The sequence below is a fragment of the Amblyraja radiata genome, chromosome 18 (genome assembly GCF_010909765.2).
Source record: "Amblyraja radiata isolate CabotCenter1 chromosome 18, sAmbRad1.1.pri, whole genome shotgun sequence".
NCBI lineage: Eukaryota > Metazoa > Chordata > Chondrichthyes > Rajiformes > Rajidae > Amblyraja > Amblyraja radiata.
The window spans coordinates 34,669,774-34,692,896 of NC_045973.1; the positions used below are offsets into that span (position 1 = coordinate 34,669,774).

General features: G+C 44.1%; 1 protein-coding gene across 2 annotated transcripts in view; it reads right to left on the bottom strand.

Annotated features, from left to right (window-relative positions):
- Positions 1–23,123, bottom strand: part of cpne9 (copine family member 9) — a 385,757-nt gene that overhangs the window by 80,166 nt on the left and 282,468 nt on the right. For both annotated transcript variants that reach the window (XM_033037106.1, XM_033037105.1), the window contains one exon: positions 12,676–12,739. In XM_033037106.1, the coding sequence (XP_032892997.1) occupies positions 12,676–12,739 (64 nt within the window). The remainder of the gene's footprint in view (positions 1–12,675; positions 12,740–23,123) is intronic.

The window sequence follows — 23,123 nt, forward strand, 5'->3', positions numbered from 1 at the left end:
GTAAATGCACAGAGTCTTTTGCCCAGAGCCGGGGGATAGAGAACCCGAGGACATAGATTTAAGGTGAAGAGGAGAAAAATTTAATAGGAATCTGAGGGGTAAGTTTTTTACCTAAAGGATGGTGGGTGTATGGAAGGAACTGCCAGAGGAGGTAGTTGAGGCAGTTACTATCGCAACATGTTGAGAAACATTTTGACATGTACATGGAGAGGATTGGTTTTGAGGGATATGGGCCAAACTAGTGTAGATGGGGCATGTCGGTTGGCTTGGGCTTGTTGGGCTGAAGGGCCTGTTTCTACACTGTATGACTCTATGTCTGACCTGCTGAGTTCCTCCAGCACTTTGCGTTTTGCTCAAAATTCCAGTATTTGCAGTTCCATGCGTTTCCATTTTCATAACACATCTTCGGATCAATCTATCACTCATTATTTCCTTCCTGGGTACATTTTCTTCCTAGTTGGGCCGAAGGGCCTGTTTTCACATTAAATTACTCTGACTCTGTGACTACCGCCAAGAATGAGAATGGTAGCGGATGCACCACCTCCTCCAAGCAGAACAGTGTCTGGACTTGGAAACCTCGGCCAGTCCTTCATTCTCTCTGCGTTTAAATCCTGGAGCTCCCCTTCCCTACAGCAGCCTGGGAGTATCTTCACCAGAAGGAAGTGCGGCAGTTCAAAAGGTGGTTCACTAGTACCATCTCTTGGGCGACTGAGTATGGGGGAAAATATTGGTGTTGATGGTGAGGCCCAGATCCCACAAATTAATAAATTAAAACTCAGCTGTATGTGGAACAGAAAGTTAAACAGTAACTTAGTTAGAAGACGAATTATTGAACCATTGCAATTAGAGTAGATTAAAACATTCAGGTTGAGGGATAATTGGTTTGGGAACAGCTCCATCCAAGACAACGGGAAATTGCAGAGAATTGTGGATGCAGCCCAGACCATCACACAAACCATTTTCTTACCTCCAGTTCCCTCCCCTGTTCTTACTGTTTGAAGAAGGGTTCTGACCTGAAGTGTCACACATACTTTGTCTCTGGAGATGTCGCCCGACACGCTGAGTTGCTCCAGCACTTTGTGTCTATCTTCAGTATAAACCAGCATCTGCAGTTCCTTTCTGCACACAAACCAGCCTCCCCTCCATCTACATTCACACTGCCTCAGCAAGGCTGCCAGCATAATCAAGAATCAGTCTTACCCCTTACTCCCTCTTCTCTCCTCTCCCATCGGGCAGGAGGTACAGAAGCTTGAAAACGCATTCCTCCAGATTCACAGAAAGTTTCTTCCCAGCTTTGAACAGGCAGCCGAATGGTTCTCTCATCAGCGAGAGTGCAACCCTGACCTTCCATCTACCTCACTGGCAATCTTTGAACTATCTTTAATCAGACTTTATCAGACTTCGATACTATATCTTTGCACTAAATGTGGTGCCCTTTATCCTTTGTCCGTGCACTGTGGACGACTCGATTATAATCATGTATAGTCCTTTCTTTGCATGAATAGCACATGAAAAAGAAGCCTTTCGCTATCCCTCGGTACACATGACAATCATACATTAAACTCTATTGACATCCATATTGAAGTCCATATTGACAACTTAAAAAAAACGAAAGGGTGGGAGGTAAATGGAACGAGCTGCCAGAAAAGGTAGTGAAGGCAGATGCTATCACAACGTTTCAAAAACATTTGGACAGGAACATGATGGATAATATAGGTTTAGAGGGATATGGACCAAATTCAGTGTAGATGAGACTAGTGTATGTGGGGCATTATGGTGATGTTGGTCGGCATGGGCAAGTTGGGCTGAAGGGCCTGTTTGAACGCTGTATGACCATGACTATAAAGTAAACTAAACTAGTTGGACATTGGGGAATGGTGCAGCAATGTGGTTGAATGCATAATTCTTTAAGAGAAACTTTGAACAAAACGGACCTTTACTGCAAATTCCCACAATACGATGAAACACGAAAGGGCCAAAGAGAGCCAATTGTCATCAGGAGAAGCTGTGAAAGATCAGATATATCTATGAGCTGTCAAAAGCTTTCCAAATGGTTGAGACTGTTTGTCTCTGGGCTTGATTGTTATAACTTTGAGTTGTGCTGGAGCCCACAGCATTTTAATAAATGCCCTTTCTCTGGAGTTAATTACAGTCCAATGCACTATGTATTATTTGGAACAAATTCCTCCAAATCTGAAATGCCGTAGGTTCTATAAACCGATCAGAGGTTTTTTTTCTGGTTTGAAATGTTAAATTGAAAGAAATCCTCCCAACAGCCCCAGAGAAAGGAAAAGTAATTTTCTTCCAGGATTTGAGCAGAGGGCGGGACATCTGTGTGAAATAAACAAGGGCAAGTGATAATTGGATGACTATGCTTTGTAAAAGGGTGCCTAATGAACTGAAATAAATGAAGTGGGATAAAGCTGAATATTGAAATAAAATTGTGTAAAATAGTTTGCCAGACAAGCCACAGAATGTAAATTGCTTACATTTATTTCAAGAGGACTAGAATAAAATAAAAGGGATGTAATGCTGAGGCCTTATAAGGCTCTGGTCTGACCCCATTTGGAGTACTGTGAGGAAGGATGTGCTGGTTCTGGAGAGGGTTCAAAGGAGGTTCAGAAGAATCATCCCAGGAATGAGTGGGTTAACATATGATGAACGTTTGATGGTACTGGGTCTGTACTCGCTGACGTTTAGCAGGATGAGGGGACCCCTCGTTGAAACTTACCGACTCGTGTAGGTGGAGAGGATGTTTCCACTAGTGGGAAAGTCTAGGACCAGAGGTCACAGCCTCAGAATTAAAGGACATTCCTTCAGAAAGGAAATGAGGATTTCTTTTGTCAGAGGGTGATGAATCTGTGGAATATTTTGCCACTGAAGGCTGTGGAGGCGAAGCCAATTGATATTTTTAAGGCAGAGATAGATAGATTCTTGATTAGTACAGGTGCCAGGGGTTATGGGGAGAAGGCAGGAGAATAGTAAGATTAAACGAGAACTTACCAGTTTGAAGTTTGATCCTTATTTTATGAGGAGGAACGTTGAGGGACTACGTGAAGAACCCGCTTACGACGCATGCGTGTCATTCTTCAAAGCAGCGGTGTGGAATCACAGATAACTATAATGACTAAACATAGTAAGATTAGACAACAGATACCAGTTCAGACTATGATCAAGGGTGGGAGCGGAGGGTACGTAGTCCCTCAACGTTCCTCCTCATAAAATAAGGATCAAACTTCAAACTGGTAAGTTCTCGTTTAATCTTACTATTTTACTTCGGAGTCACGTGAGTGACTACGTGAAGATTTTAAAGCTCTGTGATTTCATGCCGTGGAACGAGTCCATGCATCACATCTGCCTTGGTTTTTGGGGAGAGTAGAGTTAACAACATTAGACATCAATACGATATTGAAATCCAACAGTAAAATTATGAACACCAATTATTGCCCCTATTTATGGGTCTATTATATTACAGAACTTAAATTTGTTTCTGTAAATGTTTCAGGTTCAATGACTGGTTTGTTATAAAGTCGTTGGAAAATTCCTCCGTTGGCCATCCTGCTGTCTTGAGGATTTGGTCCATTGGTACGTCCAACTTCATAGCTGCTAATGTAGCTGCAGCCCTGGTGGAGTGAGATTTGAAATGCTAGTTCCCACTCCAGCCTATTTAGGACTTGTTTTAGCCATCCAGAGATGGTCTGGACTGTCACTGTTTTAAATGGCTGTTAGTAGCTGATTAAAGTGACATTCCTCCCCTCTGATGATCTTAGTATACTTCAAGTATGATAGTAAGTGTGTTATAATACAGAGACGACCATCTGTAGGGTAGACCCTGAATTCTGTTTTTTAGGCCTGCTGACCCCTGTCTGTTCTGTATGACTATTACACTGATGTAAACCTTAAATTCCAGATGAATTAATCATGTTGTCCAACCTTGTTTTCTGTGGTGACTGGACCCTTGTGGCGTGACCAGGACCATCAGCATGACTGTTTTCATAGTCAGTTCCCGTAGGAACAGAGCTGTAGCTGGAGACCAGTTTCTTAACATGGTCAGTACAATGCTCACATCCCATATTTGGGAGTACCTGGTTCTTGGGGACTAATTTTAAAATGCCCCTCATGAGTTTGTTTACCAGGGTTTGTCCCAACAGAATGCCGCTCTGTACCTTCATTCCAGCATTTGCAGTTCCCTTTTGAACACCTTCAACAGGTATATTGACAGAGCACCTCTGGCGCAGTTGATGGCACTATGACTGAGCCTCTCATCGTAATCGAGGCTTGCCAGGAATTCCAGAACAAACGGGATGTTCATAGATCTGTGGGTGATGATTATTGTTGTGACAGTACTTCCCATTACTAGATGATACCAAGTACTGATGTTTAGGTGGACTGTCTGTGACCCGCTGAAATAATTCCGCATTCGGTCCGTCAGTCCCAGGTGTAGAAGAGGTGCTTCCAACTCTAAATAAATAGGTTAATATATAATAGTGACGGGTAACTCCCCTTGTTGCGGGAAGACCCAGTAAGTTAGGTCTATGATGGATGGTGATGTATGGTTCTGACCCATGTTGATATCACCAGTACCTCTGGTTGCGTAGGGCAATCAGGTATTATCCAAATTCGAGACGTGAAGTCTATAGTTTCTTCCTAAATAACCGACTGATGAGGCAAAAGGGAGGGATGCATAAATGATCCCCCAATCAGCGAAGATACATCTGAACCACTGCCCCAGGTTCTGGCTCCCAAGAACATAATTTGATAACTGGTAAGAGCATGGATGTGAATAGGTCGTTATCTGGTGTTCCATACCAGCTGTTCCAGCAATACATATTTTATCCAACATCCATACAGAGTTTTTAGACTTAGCGTGACCTGTTGTCTGCCACTAAATTCAGTTTTCCTGGTAGTTGGAAGCTGATATCCAATCTCTATCTGGATACGCTATTAATCCAGATTAATAGAGACAGTGACTCTAAGACTATTGCCTGCATCACAGTGTGGAGGTACCCGGTGAACTCACCGCGGCGGATGCCAGCCCGTGTCCATTGTGTGCTGCTAGTATTACATGTATGGCTGCAGGCAACAACATCTCGTTCAGCCCGAAAGGTCTGATTGACAAGAAGGATTCAATTCAATTCACAAATATTGTTGGCCAGATAGTCACATGGTGTCGATATGTTTCTACCAATATGGTTGACATATGCTACCCTGGTGGTGTTGTCAATTTGTAGATTAACATACTGGTGATATAACCCAAAACAATTTGACTTAAAGCCATGACTAGCTCTCACTTCCCCAGGTATATATGCCCAACGTTAGTAGTGATGCCTCTTGAGCATTCCATCTCCCCCACAGCTGGAGATGGAATTAGTAGCATCCCAATCCAAGGCCCATCAGTATGTGGTTCCATAGACGGATAACTGTGTTTGGTTGTTTCATAAGTCGGTCAGAATGACCCCCACATAATTTCTTGAGTGACGCGTGTAGCGCTCTGTACTATGATAATGTAAAGGTCCGATATCATGTGGCTGTCACACAGCCTCTAATGCCAATTATTCTACTACCAGTCTGATGGCTGGTTTAGTTCCCTGGAAGCCTCCATAAAGGCTGTACCCTTTCTTACGGCAAAGTTACTGCCATGTGAAGTGTGTTAACGGTGGATCGCAGATGATCTGTTGTGTTAAATACATCTGTGGGCACCTTCAATGAGTCCTATATAGCAAGCGTATTTTAATACCATGCTTGCCATGTAGTACCCTAGGATCAATCCCTTAGTTGCACCAAAGGTTCCCATTTGTAATGAATATAAAGTACGAAGTATTCAAATTAGTCAATCTAAGATGAAGTGGTAACCACCTCTAAATTATGAGAAGGATATTTAGGACACGAATCCCTGTGATTCGTGTGGATGTCCTCCATAAGTCCTATAATATATGGGCACTGTAGTTCAGTATGCGCTTTAGTTGTTTCTTTCCCTGTAAGCATGAACATTCAGTTCGGTACATGCTGAACTGGAGGGTAATAGAATGAAGAATTCTAAGGTATACCCCTGTACTTCTGAATTTTAAGTGTCGGTAGAATAATTCTATGCATACAGATAGATCTGTTATCCACTACCAACCTCCCTGGTTCCTATTAGTAGGTTAGTTACTATTTCGGCATCCTCCGTGGTCGTAGAGGTGCCGGTGTCTGATGAGGGTAGCACATTTCTCAGGAAGTAGTTTTTAAGACGTTCCTTAATGTGTCCCAGAGTTCCCTCGATGTGAAGATCTTTCCCTGTTAAGATAAGATGCCTCCAAATTTTAATATTGGAGGTTGGGAGGTTCCAGGTTTTCATCTGTTAGGACTTAGAACATTCTTTCGTTTCAATTCCCTGCCCTATCATGTTTAGGTTGATACTGGGAACATTCAGGTTTTGCAGTTCCCTGATGGTAAGTGTTTTCCCATAGGGTTTCCGCACCCTAAGTGTACTAGGGGTATGTTCTGCTCCTCTGTTCAAGTGGAGCCCAAACTTGACCCCCTATACTCCCCTCTGATGAGGGAGAACACTGTGCAGCCCTACAAGAGGTACTGCTGTAGGACTTACTAGCTGCCCCTCTGTGACTAGTCTCCATCTCATGGAGCTGCCACTTACATGCTCCAACAGCCGCTCCAGCTGGTCCCGATGCTCTCGGGCACCCAACCGGCTCCAATGCACATGATCACTGGCCATCGCGGCTGCTCCTGAAGCCGTTACTCCTGAGGCTGCTCTTGCTGCAGTTCCTGCAGCCACTCCATCCGGCTCCAATGCTCACGGGCAATGGCCGTCACGGCTGCTCCTGTTCCAGCTCCTGCAGCCAGCCCAGGATTGAATCTCGGTGTTCCCCTCTGATGAGTGAGAAACTCTGTGCCGCCCCACAAGGAGTACTGCTGTGGGGCTTATTAGTTGCCCACTGTGGCTTTGCCACTTTGGAGTATTTCCACTCTGCAGCCCCACAAGGGGTACTGCTCCTGCTGCCGGTCCAACCGGCTCCAATGCTCTCGGGCACTGGCCGCTCCCGGCTGCTCTTTATCCTGCATGTTGCAGCCGCTACAACCGACCTCAGTGCTCACGGGCACCGGCCGCTCACGGCTGCTCGTCATGCTGCAGCCGCTCCAACCGACCCCGGTGCTCACGGGCACTGGTCGCTCGCGGCTGCTTAATTTCTCCTGCAGCCGGTCCAACCGGCTCCAATGCTCTCGGGCACTGGCCGGTCCCGGCTGCTCTTTATCCTGCATGTTGCAGCCGCTACAACCGACCTCAGTGCTCACGGGCACCGGCCGCTCACGGCTGCTCGTCATGCTGCAGCCGCTCCAACCGACCCCGGTGCTCACGGGCACTGGTCGCTCGCGGCTGCTTGCCATTTCCTCCAGCCGCTCAAACCGACCCCCATGCACACGGGCACTGGTCGCTCGCGGCTGCTCCTCTCCCGACCGGCCGGGGCCGGCGCGGGAGCGAAATCGGGCACAGCTGTTCCCATTACGGGAGATCAGCGTGCCGTTTGCTGCTGCTGCTGCTGCCGGCTGCCCGCAATTTTGCAGGTGCTCCCCCGCCAGCTTTCTCGCTCCTTCCAGCGCCTCGGACCCATGTATAGGTCCGTGGGGCTGTAGTCCGAGTCGTCGGAAATGACTGCTCCAGACATGCTCCACCGCTGTCGGCGTGCTCCTGGAGCTGAAGTCGGCTCCGGCTCCCGTTTTAAGGGAGATAGCAGTGCCCCGGCCGTTGCTGGCTTCCTGCAGTTCTGCAGACTCTCCCCAGCCAGATCTCATCAGCCTTCTGTAGAAAGAAAAAAGGTAAGTAAAAGAAACGACGTTCCCTCACCTTACTGTTGCAGGTTCAACCCCTGCCGTTTGGGAGAAACGTCCTTCCTCCAGCAATGACGAGTTCGAATGCGTGTAGCGTAATGACACGCATGCGTCGTAAGCGGGTTCTTCACGTAGTCACTCACGTGACTCCGAAGTAAAATGGGGTTAGGAGTGAGAGATCGATCAGCCATGCTTGAAAATGGCAGAGTAGACTTGATGAGCCGAATCGCCTTATTCTGCTCTTACCCCATTATGACCATGTGACCTTAAATTGAATTAACATTCAATTGGATGTATGTACGAAGGAACTGCAGATGCTGGTTTACACCAAAGATAGACACAAAATGCTGGAGTAATTCAGTGGGTTAGGTGGCATCCCTGGAGAAAATGAATAGGAGACGTTTCGGGTCAAGACCCTTCAGATTGAGATTCTTGGGAGAGGGAAACTAGAGGTGTGAAAAGGTAAAAAGAACAGATGAATGAAAGCCATGAAAAGAACAAATCAAAGCCAGCAACAATGATCAAGGAAATGTGGAGCCCACAATGATCCATTGTTGGCTGTGGAGAAGGTGACACAAACAGTGAAATTAAGCAGGACGACAGTGAAACTAGTAGAACGACTATGGTAGGGGAGGGACAGAGAGAAAGGGGATGCAAGGGTTTCTTGAATTTGGAGAAATCAATATTCATACCGCTGGGTTGTAACTGGATTTTCCTCAGCCCGTCAAACTAATAATCCGTTAATCAAAAGTTTCAACATATATGAGTATTTTGAATTTGAAGTCAGAATGAGAGATGGAAAAATAGTTTCATTTTCAAATGTAACAGAAATGATTTAAATTGCCAAGGATTTAAAATATTGATTCAGTTTTCGAGATGTGGTTGCTGAGGGTAAGGTGAGCATTTATCTCCTTGGGGAGATGCCACCTTCTTGAACTTGAACGGCTGTAGCCCGTCTGGTGAAAGCTCTCCCATCTTACTCTTGGTTAGTGATTACAAAAAGCAATGGACAGTGCTTCATTTACATGGCAAATCTGTGTTAGGGCAGCAAAGTGGCAAGGGCAGCACAGTGGTGCAGCTGAAAGACCTGCTGCCTCCCAGCACCAGAGTCCTGGGTTCGATCCTGACCTAGGGAGTTGTCACAAAAATTTGTAACCTTGTCAGCGTCAAACTGTGCCAACATTTGTGTACTGCTTAAGTGAAGTATGCTGCATGATTTTTACGGGCTGCATGCAAAACAAAGCATTTCACCGCATCTAGGTACATGTGACAATATTGAATCTGTGAATCATTGAATCTGTGTGGAGTTTGCACGTCCTTCCTGTGACCACGTGGGTTTCCTCGGGATGCTCCAGTTTCCTCGCACATCCAGAAGACATGCGAGTTTTAAGGTTAATCAGCCTCTGTAAATTGGCCCCAGTATGTAAGGAATGGGTGGGAAAGTGGATAACATAATGTAACCTGGTGATTGATGGTCGATTGGTTTATGGTCGCTAGTCATAGCGTTGGTGTAGTAACTGCTAAGCCCAAGACCACAAGAAGCTGCAGAGAATTTGGTTTCCTCCCGCATCCCAAAGATGGGTGGATTTGTAGGGTGATGGGCATCTGTAAATTGACCCTACATGGATGTGAAAGTGGAGTAACATAGAACTAGTGTGAGCAGCTGATCGATGCTCGGCATGGCCTCGGTGGGCTGTAGGCCCTGTTTCCATGCTATATCTTTCAATCAATAAACTAGCAGGCATTAATTTAGGGGTGTAAATGAAGGGTGATGCTAAAAGCTCTTTATTATTCCAACAAAAGGTTATCAGAGAAATGAACCTGATAACTTAGTCACATATGTAGTCTCTGGATACTTTCAAGAGAGAGCTAGATAAGGCTCTTAAAGATAGCGGAGTTAGGGGATATGGGGAGAAGGCAGGAACAGGGTACTGATTGGGGATGATCGGCCATGATCACACTGAATGCCGGTGCTGGCTCGAAGGGCCGAATGGCCTGCAGCTGCACCTATTGTCTATTGTCTATTGACTGCAAGTTAAACCTCGGAGTTCCAGCTGATTCTGCAGCCCATATGTAGAGTCATAGAGAATACAGAAGTTAGACACAAAATGCTGGAGCAACTCAGCGGGACAGGCAGCATCTTCAGACTGTCTCGACCTGAAACGTCACCCATTCCTTCTATCTAGAGATGCTGCCTGTCCTGCTGAGTTACTCCAGCAATATTGTGTCTATCTCCGGTTTAAACCAGCATCTGCAGTTCCTTCTCACATATAGAGAAGACTGCACAGATCCGGGCCACTGAGCCACACTGATCATCAACCACCCATTTTCACCATTAATCTGCTTCTCGCTGTATTCTACTTTAATTCCCTTCTCCCTATGTTCTATCAACTCTCCCTACATTCTGCCATGAATCTATGGGCAGCACAGTGGTGCAGCTGGTAGAGCCGCTGCCTCACCAGAGTGCCAGAGACCCGGATTCAATCCTGGCCTCGGATACTGGCTGTGTGGAGTTTGTACGTTCTCCCAGTGACAGCATGAGTTTCCTCCGCTTGTTCCAATTTCCTCCCACATGCCAAAGACGTGCGGGTTTGTAGGTTAATTGACCTCTGTAAAATGCCCCCAGTGTGTAGAGAGCTGATGAGAACACGAGATAATATAGAACTAATGTGAATGGGTGATCGATGATAGGCATGGGCTCGGTGGGCCAAAGGGCCTGTTTCCAATGCTGCATCTCTAAACTAAACTACATACTGAAGGCAATGTACAGTGGCCAATTAATGTACCAACCCACACATCTTTGAGGTTTGGCAGGCAACCAGAGAAACTGGATGAAACCGACGCGGAGATCAGGTTTGAACCTGGGTCTCCGGCGCTGCGAGGCATCAGCTCCACCAGCTGCGCCACTGTATCACCCAGAATTTGCAGTTGAAATCTTCTTTGCTGCTGAAAATGTCGGGCCAATTATGTTTTGACACTGACCCTGTGAGCGGAAGGACTACATGCTCGATTTTGAATACCTGCCAAGATGGATTTTCTTTTGCGATAAGTATGTTTTTCTGATACTGCAACAGTCTCTTTCAACATTATTGAACACGAGTGTTGTGGGCTACTTTGAAGGTGGCAGAAATAAATTACTTTCTCCTGAAGTCAATTTGGCTTGGTTCATCTGATCCTACCAGCTGTCCTCTACAAATGGCTGGCGCATCCGTCAGATCTCGATAGCCAAAGCCTCAACTCTTATCTTTGATTTTCACTCGTTGCCTCCCCCTCTCATATTTATTTTGAAGTCAATAAAATATCAATGCGAGTGCAGGCATGAACCACTTTGTAACCTCTGGGAGTTGTTTCTGCCAATTTCTGAGCCCTTCTTAAGAAATGTTTGACGTCAGCCATGGTCTTTAAGTGTTGCAACATCACGACTGCCTTTCTCCTCAATCAACACCGAGAGCCCAGAGGGTCAGGCTCATGAAACCCAAACAGCCTGGGAGAAATGCATCTTTAAACAACTGTCTGCTGCAGAAGCTCGTCTCATTAGCTGCTGAAGGGGAATTACATGTGCAATTGAAAAACATTACAATCAAATCAGCGTCAGTCAGGCATTACTTATCGAAGCCGGTAGAATTTGCACAGGAGGGGAAGGAGCTTTTCGATTCTTGAAAGGTTCTGCCAATTAAAAAGGGAATTGACTATATTGGCAAAAGTAATCTTTTCTTTTGCCGATGTCTGAAGGTCAGGTGGAATCTATTCCGTCTTAGTCGAGCAGACCAATTGCCAACATAGTTTATTCCTTGGAGTGCAGGGGGCGGACGGGTGATCTTATCGAGGTGTACAATTTCAGTAGAGGAATAGATCGGATAAACACACAGAGTCTCTTGCCCAGAGAACCAGAGGACATAGGCTTAAAGTAAGGTGGGAAAGACTAGGTAACTTTCTCACACAAAGGGAGGTGGGTTGTATGGAACAAGCTGCTGGAGGAGGCAGTTGCGACAGGTACTATTGTAAAGTTTAAAAAACATTTAGGCAGGTACATAGACAGGATAGGTTTGGAGGGATATGGGCCAAATCTAGGCAAGTGGGACTAGTGTAGATGTTGGTCAGTGTGGGCAAGTCAGACCGAAGGGCCCGTTTCCATGCTATATGACTCTTCGACTCATAAAGTCAACCATTACAATTTGCCTAATATTCACCCCTTCTCCCACGTTGGCTCTGCTGCTTTGTTTGGTTTATGACAAATTATTCATGTGCCTCTGTAATGCACTTGTACTAAAACATGTCGGTGCTGAATTATTTGCCCTCCTAACCACTTTTGTCATCCATAAAAGCAGTAAAATGGCATAATTGAATGATAAATGTAAGTGAGTCCAAAGCACAATAATGAAGGTTTTGTTTAGAGATACAGCACAGAAACAGGCCCTTCAGCCCACTGAGTCCGCGTCGACCAGCGATCCCCGCACACTAACACTGTCCTGCACATACTAGGGATAATTTACAATTTTACCGAAGCCAATTAGCCTCCAAACCTGTACGTCTTCAGAGTGTGGGAGGAAACCGGGGCATCCGGGGAAAACCCATGCAGGCACAGGGAGAACATACAAACTCCGCACAGACAGCACCCGTAGTCAGGATCGAACCCGGGTCTCTGGCGCTGTCAGGCAGCAACTCTACCGCTGCGCCATCGTGCTGCCTTTTCTTGTTAGAGGCGACATTTCATCAGACTATTTTACCATTCAGGAACACTCGGAGAGTCAGGCAGGAACGTAATGTGATGCCCGTTATTAAAATGATAAAAGAAAACACGTACTAATGCCAACATGCGAACAATAACAAGGAAATACTGCCCAAACTGACCCGACAGTTGCTTAATTCTTCAGCAGACAAGATCAGCATTCCACATTTTTTGCCGGGGACGCCCCTGGAGACATGGGAAGAGAACAGACCATCACTCATTTACTCAAGGCAGCACACTTTATTACAGAGACCCAGAAAGATGACAGATTGAGGCCTAGGAGCCGTCCTACCACACACAATTAAAAGTAGACTTTTAGCCTCTGAGGTTTGCCATGGCAGCTTTGCACCTTATTAAAATATGACAAGGTAAGACTGCTTTAGTTAATTAGAACCAAAACAAGAAGTAATTTATCCTCTTATTCCTTGACAATATCTATTTTAGAACCATAGAATCATTACTGCGCAGATGGTGGCCATTTGGCCTACGCAGTTTGTACTAGACCACTGTGGAACAATCTAGTTAGTCATCACTTTTTTCTGCTCTTTCTCCATAATCCTGCAAAAAATTCTACTTTCAAATATTTATTCAATTCCCTTTGGAAAACCGCAACTGAATGTGTAACCCCCACACCATTAGATGGTATATTGCAAATCAAAATCACAACACCACACTTATTTGACACCATGGTTTTGTGCTCAATGTCTGCAACTGAAAAACAAGTTCTTCCAAAGTGGTGTTAATATTATTAGTATTGGTTAATTATTGTCACATTCAAAAGTTGATAAGTTCTAGCAGAATTAGACCATTCGGCCCATCAAGTCTGCTCTGCCATTCAATCATGGCTGATCTATCTTTCCCACTCAACCCCCAATCATTCTCCTACCTTCTCCCCGTATCAAGAAAAAGTGGAAAAAATGTTGTTAGCATGCTATCCAGCCAAATCACACTGTACCTGATTACAACCAAGTCATGCATGAGTTCAATAGGTAGTTAAGTACCATAATGACCATTTCCAGGCTGTTTTATGGCATTTTGGAATCTCGGCTGAGACCCGAGTTACCTTTAATGTCCACACATCATGGATGCCCAGAAAGACATAATTCCCAATGCAAAACCTTAGACTTTAGACTTTGAAGGTACAGTGAGGAAACAGGCCCTTCTGCCCACCGGACAATTTTACAACTTACCAAAGCCAATGAACCAGCAAACCTGTACATCTTTGGAGTGTGGGGGGGAAAACCAGAGCACCTGGAGTAAACCCATGTGGTCAAAGGGAGAAAGTACAAACTCTGTACAGACAGCACCCGTAGTCAGGATCAAACCGGAGTCTAAGGCTCTGTAAGGCAGCAGCTCTACTGCTGCACCACCGTGCCACCATGTTGTCCCAGCAGTGGCCATCAATGGACATTCCCAGATCTTGACAATGTAATCTGGATCGGAGGGCCTGTCACTGAAGTCGGAGACTTAATTTCCATTATTCTGGGCCACTTCGCTCCACACATCCTCAACTCCACTCTGTCAAACCCTCAACACAATGACACTCAGACCCTGCCTCCCCCCCCCCCCCCATCCTCCCTTTCCTCTAATTGCCCAAACCTCTTACATTAGGACCCTCCCAGATTCCACGTGATCCCCCCCCCCCCCTCACACGCACGCAACTCCACTCCCAACCAACTTTCACACTCCTAAGTAACACTGAAGCCTCTGAAATTCTGATCAATTTAATCAGTTCCACCTTCGGAAAAAACATTCCAATAAAATGGATGCTTAAAGTCCATATTGCACACAGCAGCACATGCTATTATCTTAAGCTATATATATATATATATATATATATATATATATATATATATATATATATATATAAAGTACACTACAATACAAGGTTATTGGTGATAATGTTTATTCAGCAAGTGTTATTATTCATGTTCATCCAGACGGAGGAATGGTTCATGGAGTTTAATGCAGATGGATGCATGAGGTTGATTTGGGGAATCAGAGCAGGACAGGATCTTCACAGTGAATGGTAGGGCCCTGGGGAATGTTGTAGACAGGGGAAATCAAAGAGTACATGTACATAGATACCTGAAAGTGATGTCACACGTAGATTGGCTGGTAAAGAAGGCTTTTGGTACATTGCCCTTCATCAGTCAGGGTACTGAGTATAGAACCTGGGACATTGTGTTGAGATTGGACAAGATGTTTGTGATGCTGCATTTGAAGTATTGTGTTCAATTTTGAGGAATGTTGAGGAATGATCTTATTGATGTGTATTTCACCAAGGGCAGGGATATCAAGAACTGGAGCACATAGGCTTAAGGTGAGAGGGGAAAGATTTAATGGGAAGCTGAGGGTCATTTTTCCACTCAGAGGATGGTGGGAATATGGAACATGTTGCCAGAGGAGGTAGTTGAGGCAGGTACTATAATAGCATTTAAAAGACACTTGGATACATGGATAAGAACATTTTAAAGAGATATGGGCAAAATGTGGGGAAATGGGACTAGCTTAGATGGGGCATCTTGGTCAGCATAGATGAGTTGGGTTGAGGGGCCTGTTTCCTTGCTATATGGCTCTGTAACTTTATATTCGTACTCGTTTACTTTCAGGTCAGGCCGGGGGGAGATCCCCCCCCCCCCCGCCACGGGTACTATGTAAACCCGTGCTACCTGCTCCATGGTCAAATAGGCGGCGACTAAACCGTCTCCCCCACCTGGTTTGCCAGGTGTGCAGTGGGCTGTGGACCCCCCCAGCAGGACCAAAAACAAGACCTGTCAAAAGGCGGATGAGCTTCTAGCAAGCCAACGGCCAGCCATACTTCAGTAGAAGTTGCGATTACTGTCGTACATAGCATTGTAAGGAATGATGATGAAGCACACACACCAAAATCCTATACTTCCAGCGGCGGAAGTCCGCAGGAACTGGAGGACAGAGATGTGTGGTGCGTCCGTCACCGTTCCTGTCAGGAACCAGCACCACTCCGTCACTAATGTTTTCAACGATGATGAATGAATACTTTCCCCATGTTAACATTTAGTTCCACATTCTACAGTAAGAGTTTTTTTTTTTATCATGTCACCAGTTTAATGACATTTCCCATCTTTCTTTGCTTTTAATATTCTGAATATTCTTAGGGCCCTCTTTATTCAACATCTACATGCTCCCACTAGGGCAAATCATGCGAAATAATAATATTGACCACCACTGCTATGCCGATGACACTCAAATCTACGTAGCGCTATCACCAAATGACTATCGCCCCATAGATCTGTTGTGCCAGTGCATTGAGCAAGTCAAAGACTGGATGTGCCAAAATTTTCTCCAACTAAATAAGGACAAAACGGAGATAATTGTTTTTGGTGCTAAAAAAGAAAGGCTTAAAGTAACCCAACACCTTCACTCTCTGTCCCTGAAAACTTCAAACAAAGCCAGAAATCTTGGGGTCATTATGGATTCAGATTTAAATTTCGACAGTCACATCAAATCAGTAACAAAATCGGCCTACTATCACCTCAAAAACATAGCAAGATTAAGAGGACTCATGTCAGCTCAAGACTTAGAAAAACTTGTACATGCCTTTATAAATAGTAGGATAGATTATTGTAACGGTCTCCTTGCAGGTCTTCCAAAAAAAACTGTCAGGCAGCTACAGCTTGTTCAGAACGCTGTTGCTAGAGTTCTAACAAAGACCAAAATATTTGAACACATTACACCAATTCTTAAATCCTTACATTGGCTCCCTGTATGTCAGAGAATTGATTTTAAAATCCTGCTGCTCACCTATAAATCACTACATGGTTTAGGGCCAAAGTATATCACTGACATGCTTCCACTATATAAGCCTTCTAGACCGCTAAGATCTTCTGAAACCAATCTGCTAGTGATTCCCAGAGTAAATACAAAACATGGGAAAGCAGGATTTAGTTACTATGCATCAAATAGCTGGAATAAACTTCCTGAAGATTTAAGACTTGCCTCAACTTTGACCACTTTTAAAACAAGACTGAAAACTTTTATGTTTACTTTAGCTTTCAGCTAAATCTTAACTACATTGCACTTTTAACTTTTGCACTTTTTATAATGCATTTTTAATTTTGCTTTTCTTTTCTTTTAGTTCTTCTATTTTATTTCATTTTATTATTTCATTTATTGTATGACATGTTTTTATGTGAAGCACTTTGAGTCTGCTTCGTGTATGAAATGTGCTATATAAATAAAGTTGCCTTGCCTTGCCTTGAATAGGTCAGGGTGCAAGTTGTTGACATTACCACGCCTAATGAAACTGTAAAGCAGTCTGGTTAGTTCGACATCTCATGGTTTGCTTCTCTTGCTGTCCCCATAAGAACTAGTTACATGGTGATTAAATAAGTTAACTCGTGGGACATTTTATGCAGACCTCACCATTATGTGACCAAAGTGTCCTGTCATTAACAGGGTCCAAAGTCCAATCTTAATTCAGTTCCTTGAGAAAATGGTCTCCACTGCTACAGCGGTTACTAATATAGAGCTAATTGATACTGCGCAGTGCAGGAAAGGGAGAAATGTTACATTGCTTAAGATGTTTTGCCTCCAGCACCTTCAAGATCGGCTGCAGGAGGTGCTCCTGGGACAAAAAACATAGTTGGGCAAGGAGAGGGACGTCGGTTCACTGGCCATGCCAGCCCAGGGTGATGGAGGAGGCCCTGTAGCAGCCTAGGGTTTATCTGAATCGGGAGCCGCTCCAGTGCATCGAGCGCACGGCTTTGGACTTTCAGTAAATGGAGCCAAAATAAGGCAGCTCATGCATGAGTGCAAGAGCGGAACTCGTTATCACAACATGGAGGGGACGGGGGACACAATTTTTTGGCGGCCACGCGCACATGCGCACACTCACACACGCGCGAGGCTTCGGAGGCTCAATCCAGCGCTAAAAGCGGAGATTTTAAAATCCGGATTACAAAAACTTGGGGGGATGTCCCCCACCTCTCAAAACATGGGGGGGGGGAACGTGTCCCCTCTGACCCCCCCCGGGTTTTCCGCCCCTGCATGAGTGATCTATGCAAGAAGAATTTCACTGCACAGTGAACACGTGACAATAAGGTGCCATTGAACCATTGAATTTGGGATCATAGTGTTGATTCCCAAATGGATATTCCCACAAAAATTCAACAACATGAATTTAAAAAACGGAGCAGCAAGATTGGGATAGCACAGAATTTGGCCAATAAAGGAAAGAGCAGAGACTGGAAACTTGCAATTCTCACCCACGGAGGCCCCAGACAAACACATTAATGCAGCAGAAGTAAAGGAGTCTTCATTCTCAGCCTAATCTATACTTCATTTGATAAGGGGCTAGTTATTTTGAAACTCCATACCAAAAATAAAAAAATATTCTATCCTTCTGACGGTTTTCAACATGATGAATACAAAGTACCCCAAAATAACCTTTAGAAATGCACACAGTAGAAACGAGAGAAGGCTGATCATTAGAGAAAGCACCAATTTCAATTATGTTGTAAATTCGATTTCCTGTGTTCTCTTCATAATGTGTTTAATCTCACACAGTTAGTTCCATAACAAAACACACAAAGAACTGATTTCTAAGACGCTGTAATGAAAGGCCATGTTGGGTGTTAATTAATTATTAAAATATTCTTTGATAGATCAACACTAACAAATCAATCCAGGAGCATAGTGCTTCAATTACTGGCGAGCCAGCCAAAGTTCAGGACTAAATATTCTCAGCATGAATTCAAATCCTGCGATATCTTGGAAATTTTAATACAGTTAAGTAATTAATTAAAATAAATGACTGGAAAACGCTTGTGAAGACCCGTCGAGTTCATCAATGTCCTTTAGGGAAGGTAATCTTATGTACTGCAGCCTACGTATGATTCCCAGACTACAAGAGGAACGTCCAGGGTGTGGAAGTGGTCGAGCATTGAAGCCACGTTAGGGAGATGAGTTATGTTCATAGTTCATAAGTCATAGGAGCAGAATTAGGCCATTCAGCCCATCAAGCCTACATCAAATCATTCAATCATGGCTGATCTATCTATCTGGGTATTTTCCGATTTTATCTCAGATTTCCAGCATCTGCAGTTTAAATAAAACATCACTTTGTTTCCTGGGGTGTGTAAAGAAATGTTAGTCTTCAGCAAACAAACAGGCCAGTACCTAATGTAGTCATCTCTTCATTTTTTCTCACCTTTAAGCAAAACCGAAATCTGCAGAGGCTAGAAACCTAAAATAATAAACCAGAAAACATAAACTGCAAGAAACACTCGGAGGTATAGGCTGCATTTTTGACTGAAACAGTGACATTACAGTGACGTAGTTGGTTGGACTGCTGCCTCGCGGCGCCCGGGTTCAATTCTGACCTCGGACTGTGTGGACTTTGAACATTCTCACTGTGACCACGTGGGTTTCCTCCGGGTGCTCCGGTTTCCTCTCACATCCCAAAGAAGTGCAGGTGTGTAGGGAGTGGATGCAACATTTGGATAACATAAAACTAGTGCGAGTGGGTGATTGATGGACAGCGTGGTCCTGGTAGGCCAAAGGCCCTGTTTCCATGATGTATTTTTCAATATATTAATCAATCTGAAACACTATCTCTGTTTCTCTTTCTACAAATACGAGGTGGTGCAGCGCTCGAGTTGCTGCCTTACAGCACTAGAGACCCGGGTTCGATCCTGCCTACGGGTTCTGTCTATACGGAGTTTGTACGTTCTCCCCGCCACTTGAGTGGGTTTTCTCCGTGATCTCCAGTTTCCTCCCACACTCCAAAGACGTACAGGTTTGTAGGTTAATTGGCTTGGTATAAAATGTAAAATTGTCCCTAGTGTGTGTAGGATAGTATTAATGTGCAGGGATCGCTGATCAGCGTGGACTCGGTGGGCCGAAGGGCCTGTTTCTATCTCTAAACTAAACTAAGATACCACTTGGTAGACACAAAATGCTGGAGTAACTGAGTGGGACAGGCAGCATCTCCGGAGAGAAGAAATGGGTGACGATTCGGGTCGAGACCCTTCTTCAGACAAGATACCAGTAAGATACCACTTGACTTGTTCAATGTTTCCACAATGTTAACTGTATTTCTCGTCCCACTGATCAGCTGGGTATTTACAGTAAGTCTGCTTTGAGTTTCGTTTTAAAGAACCTCCTTTAAATCTCCCCCCCGATAAATTTGTCCTTGCTTCAATATTCATTTGTGTTTGATTGACACAATTTTATATTAATATGCTTTTCTCACAGACAGTGCCGAATCTAATTGCTCTATTTGCTGATGTTGTTTCCATATTCCCTTTGTGTTTACAAGGAAATCCTATTAGACATGGTGACAGAAACATTCATGCATCAGAAGTGAACATCAGCTTCTTTTTCTGGTTGTTTTCTACTCCGAGGATTCTATTTTTGTTCCTTTCTGAGAAGCAGGAGAAATAACAGGTGGGATCTTTTACACTGCTTACTAATGAGCAACCTCAACGCTGTCCACTCTGTGGAAGGTTCACAGTTCTTCAGAGGCTTTACCAAACTCATCAATAAAACAACCTGCAACTTGCATCAATGGGAATTAAAAACCGTGGGCCTTTGTAACCAGAGTTAATACTGAGCGTGTCGGATAATATCGTACCTTGCAAAAATAATGGTATATTAAAGTCCTAATCTTTGAGTCATTTTTCATCACCATATAGACACAAAATGTTGGAGTAACTCAGCTGGACAGGCAGCATCTCTGGAGAGAAGGAATGGGTGACATTTCGGGTCGAGACCCTTCTTCAGACAGTCTGAAGAAATTATTCTGAAGATGAGTCTTGACTCGAAACGTCACCCATTCCTTCTCTCCAGAGATGCTGCTTGTCCCGCTGAGGTACTCCAGCATTTTGTGTCTATCTTTGGTTTAAACCAGCATCTGCAGTTCCTTCCTACACATTCCATTACCATGTTTTTGACTTAAATTAAATACTGATCTAAATGCAAATTGATCAATCAGAAAAAATAAATGTGATAAGCTGATGACTGAACTGAATATTAAATTGTTCCCTTTTATTAGCAAGTGGTGGGTGTCCAAATAATAATATACTAAGGTAAACAGGGACAATTTTATGATTTTGCGCAGTGAGGGTATATTATGCTCGCTGAGAGTTTAGAGTAGGAACTCTACCACTTATGATTCTGCGATCCGTATTGTAAAGTAAGCATTTTCAAAGTTGCTCCAAATTTCCTAGTTTCGGGATTCCAGCAGATTGGAAGATAGAAGCCAGGATTAAAATAACAAAAATATGAAACTAGAGAACAATTAGCCAAACATCAGTTTAGTTTGGAGATACAACATGGAAATAGGCCCTTCGGCCCACGCCGACCATCAATCGTCCATTCACCAGCCCTACCCTACACACGAGGGACAATTTACAGAGGCCAATTAACCTATAATTTACACAGCTTTGAGATGTGGGAGGAGACTGGAAAAACCTAGAGGAAACCCACGCGGCCACAGGGAGAATGTGCAAACTCCGTACAGATAGTATCTGTACTCAGGATCGAACCCGGGTCACTGGCGCTGTAAGACAGCAACTTTACAGCTGTGCCACCAAAAGTTGTAGCTGGGAACTTCGAAAACCATAATTTGATTAGACAGGGTCAATAAGCAGTAATGAAAAGGGTATTGTTTTTGACATATCTAATAGTTTTTGAGGTTGTAACTAACAGGGTGAATAAGTAAAAAGTGGATTGAGTCTATGGGGATTTTCAATAGCAACCCCTCTGCAAAAATGTCTGTTTTTTAAGGTAATAGCTCACAGGATTTGGGTTACGAATTAGCATGGAAGAAAACTGGAGTGCTGGAGTCACTCAGTGGGTCAAGCAGCATGTCTGGAGAATGTGGATAGGTAACGTTTCGGATTGGGACCCTTCTTCAGACCGATTGTCTGGGGGAGAAAGCTGGAAGAGAGGAGAGGCAGGACAAAGCACAAAGAACATTGGCTAAGGAGAGGCAGGAGAAGTTTTCAGTTTTGAAGGCTGTTATTAATGTTATGCCGCAGAAGTTGGAAAAAGATTTCAGCAAGTGTAAGTGGAATGTGAGATACAATAATAAGGTGTGGGGGTGAATGAGGGAATTTTCAAGAATTTGGAAGAAGTTATTAAGCAAGTAGGTTAAAGGGTGGCAGATGGAATTTAATATAAGAATTGTGATATGCAATTCACTAGGAAGGACAGATTTTTTTAAATAGTGAGAATCTCATAAAATGTCGACATATAAAAATCCTCTATACTCATGCAGCGACTTGGAGTATTGTGCAGTTTTAGTCTCGGTGCTAAAGGAAGGCTCCATAATTGCCGTGGAGATGGATAGTGGATTGTTTCCTTGTGTGAAAGGTTGCTAATTCCTAATTCATTTGTTCGAATGATTTCTATGCCTGTATTAATATAGAAATCCTGAACTTGCCAACAGTTTAAGGTGAAAGGAGCAAAGTTTAAAGGAGATGTGCGGGACAAGTTTTTTTTTTACACAGTGGGTAGTGGGTGCCTAAAATGGACTGCTAGGGGTGTTGGTGGAGGCAGATACGATAGTGGCTTTCAAAGAGGCTTTTAGATAGGCACATGGATATGCAGGGAATGGTTCGATATGGATCATGTGCAGGCTGACGAGATTAGTTCATCTTGGCATCATGAACGGCACAGATACTGTGAACCAAAGGGTTTGTTCCTGTGTAGGAAGGAACTGCAGATGCTGATTGACACCAAAGATTGACACAAAATGCTGGAGTAACTCAGCGGGTCAGGCAACATCTATCCCGTTCCTGTGCAGTATTGTTCCATGTTCTATGCTCTATTTCAGTTTATACGTCAATCTTATGTTCATTTCATTCTATATTTAACTTCAAGTACAAGGCTTAAGGAAAAGTCTGCTTTCTAGTTGACAGTCATAGAGTCATACAGCATGGAAACAGGCCCTTCAGCCCAACTTGCCCACACCGCCCAACATGTCCCATCTACACTAATCCCACCTGCTTGCGTTTGGCTCATATCTCTCTAAACACCTGATTGCGGCAGGTAACTGGCAAGATGTGACACAGACAGACCTTTGTTCGAAATCAGTGGCAAATATATCCGCTTCACCATTGAAATAACCCCACACCAATTTTCTAAATATTTTGCTGACTTTAGTTTAGTTTAGAGATACAGCATGGAAACAGGCCCACACATCTCCATTAAACACCCCCTCTCACTTTATAGCGATGCCATCTAGTGTTGGGCATTTCCACACTGGGTAAATTGTAGCTATGCCTCTCATTATTTTATACACTTCTACCAAGTCTCCCCTCAACCTCCAATATTCCAGAAAAAACAATCCAATCTGCCCAACCTCTTCCTGCAGCTGAAACCCTCTAATGCAGGCAGCATTCTGGCAAACCTCCTCTGCACCCTCTCCAAAGCCTCCACATCTTTCCTGTAATGGGGTGACCAGAACTGCACGCAATACTCCAAATGCGGCTTAACCAAAGTCCTATAAAGCTCCAGAATAGACTATCTCCACCTTCCTGCAGTCTAAAGCTTTCTTTAGGTTTTAGTTTTAGTTTTTAGTTTC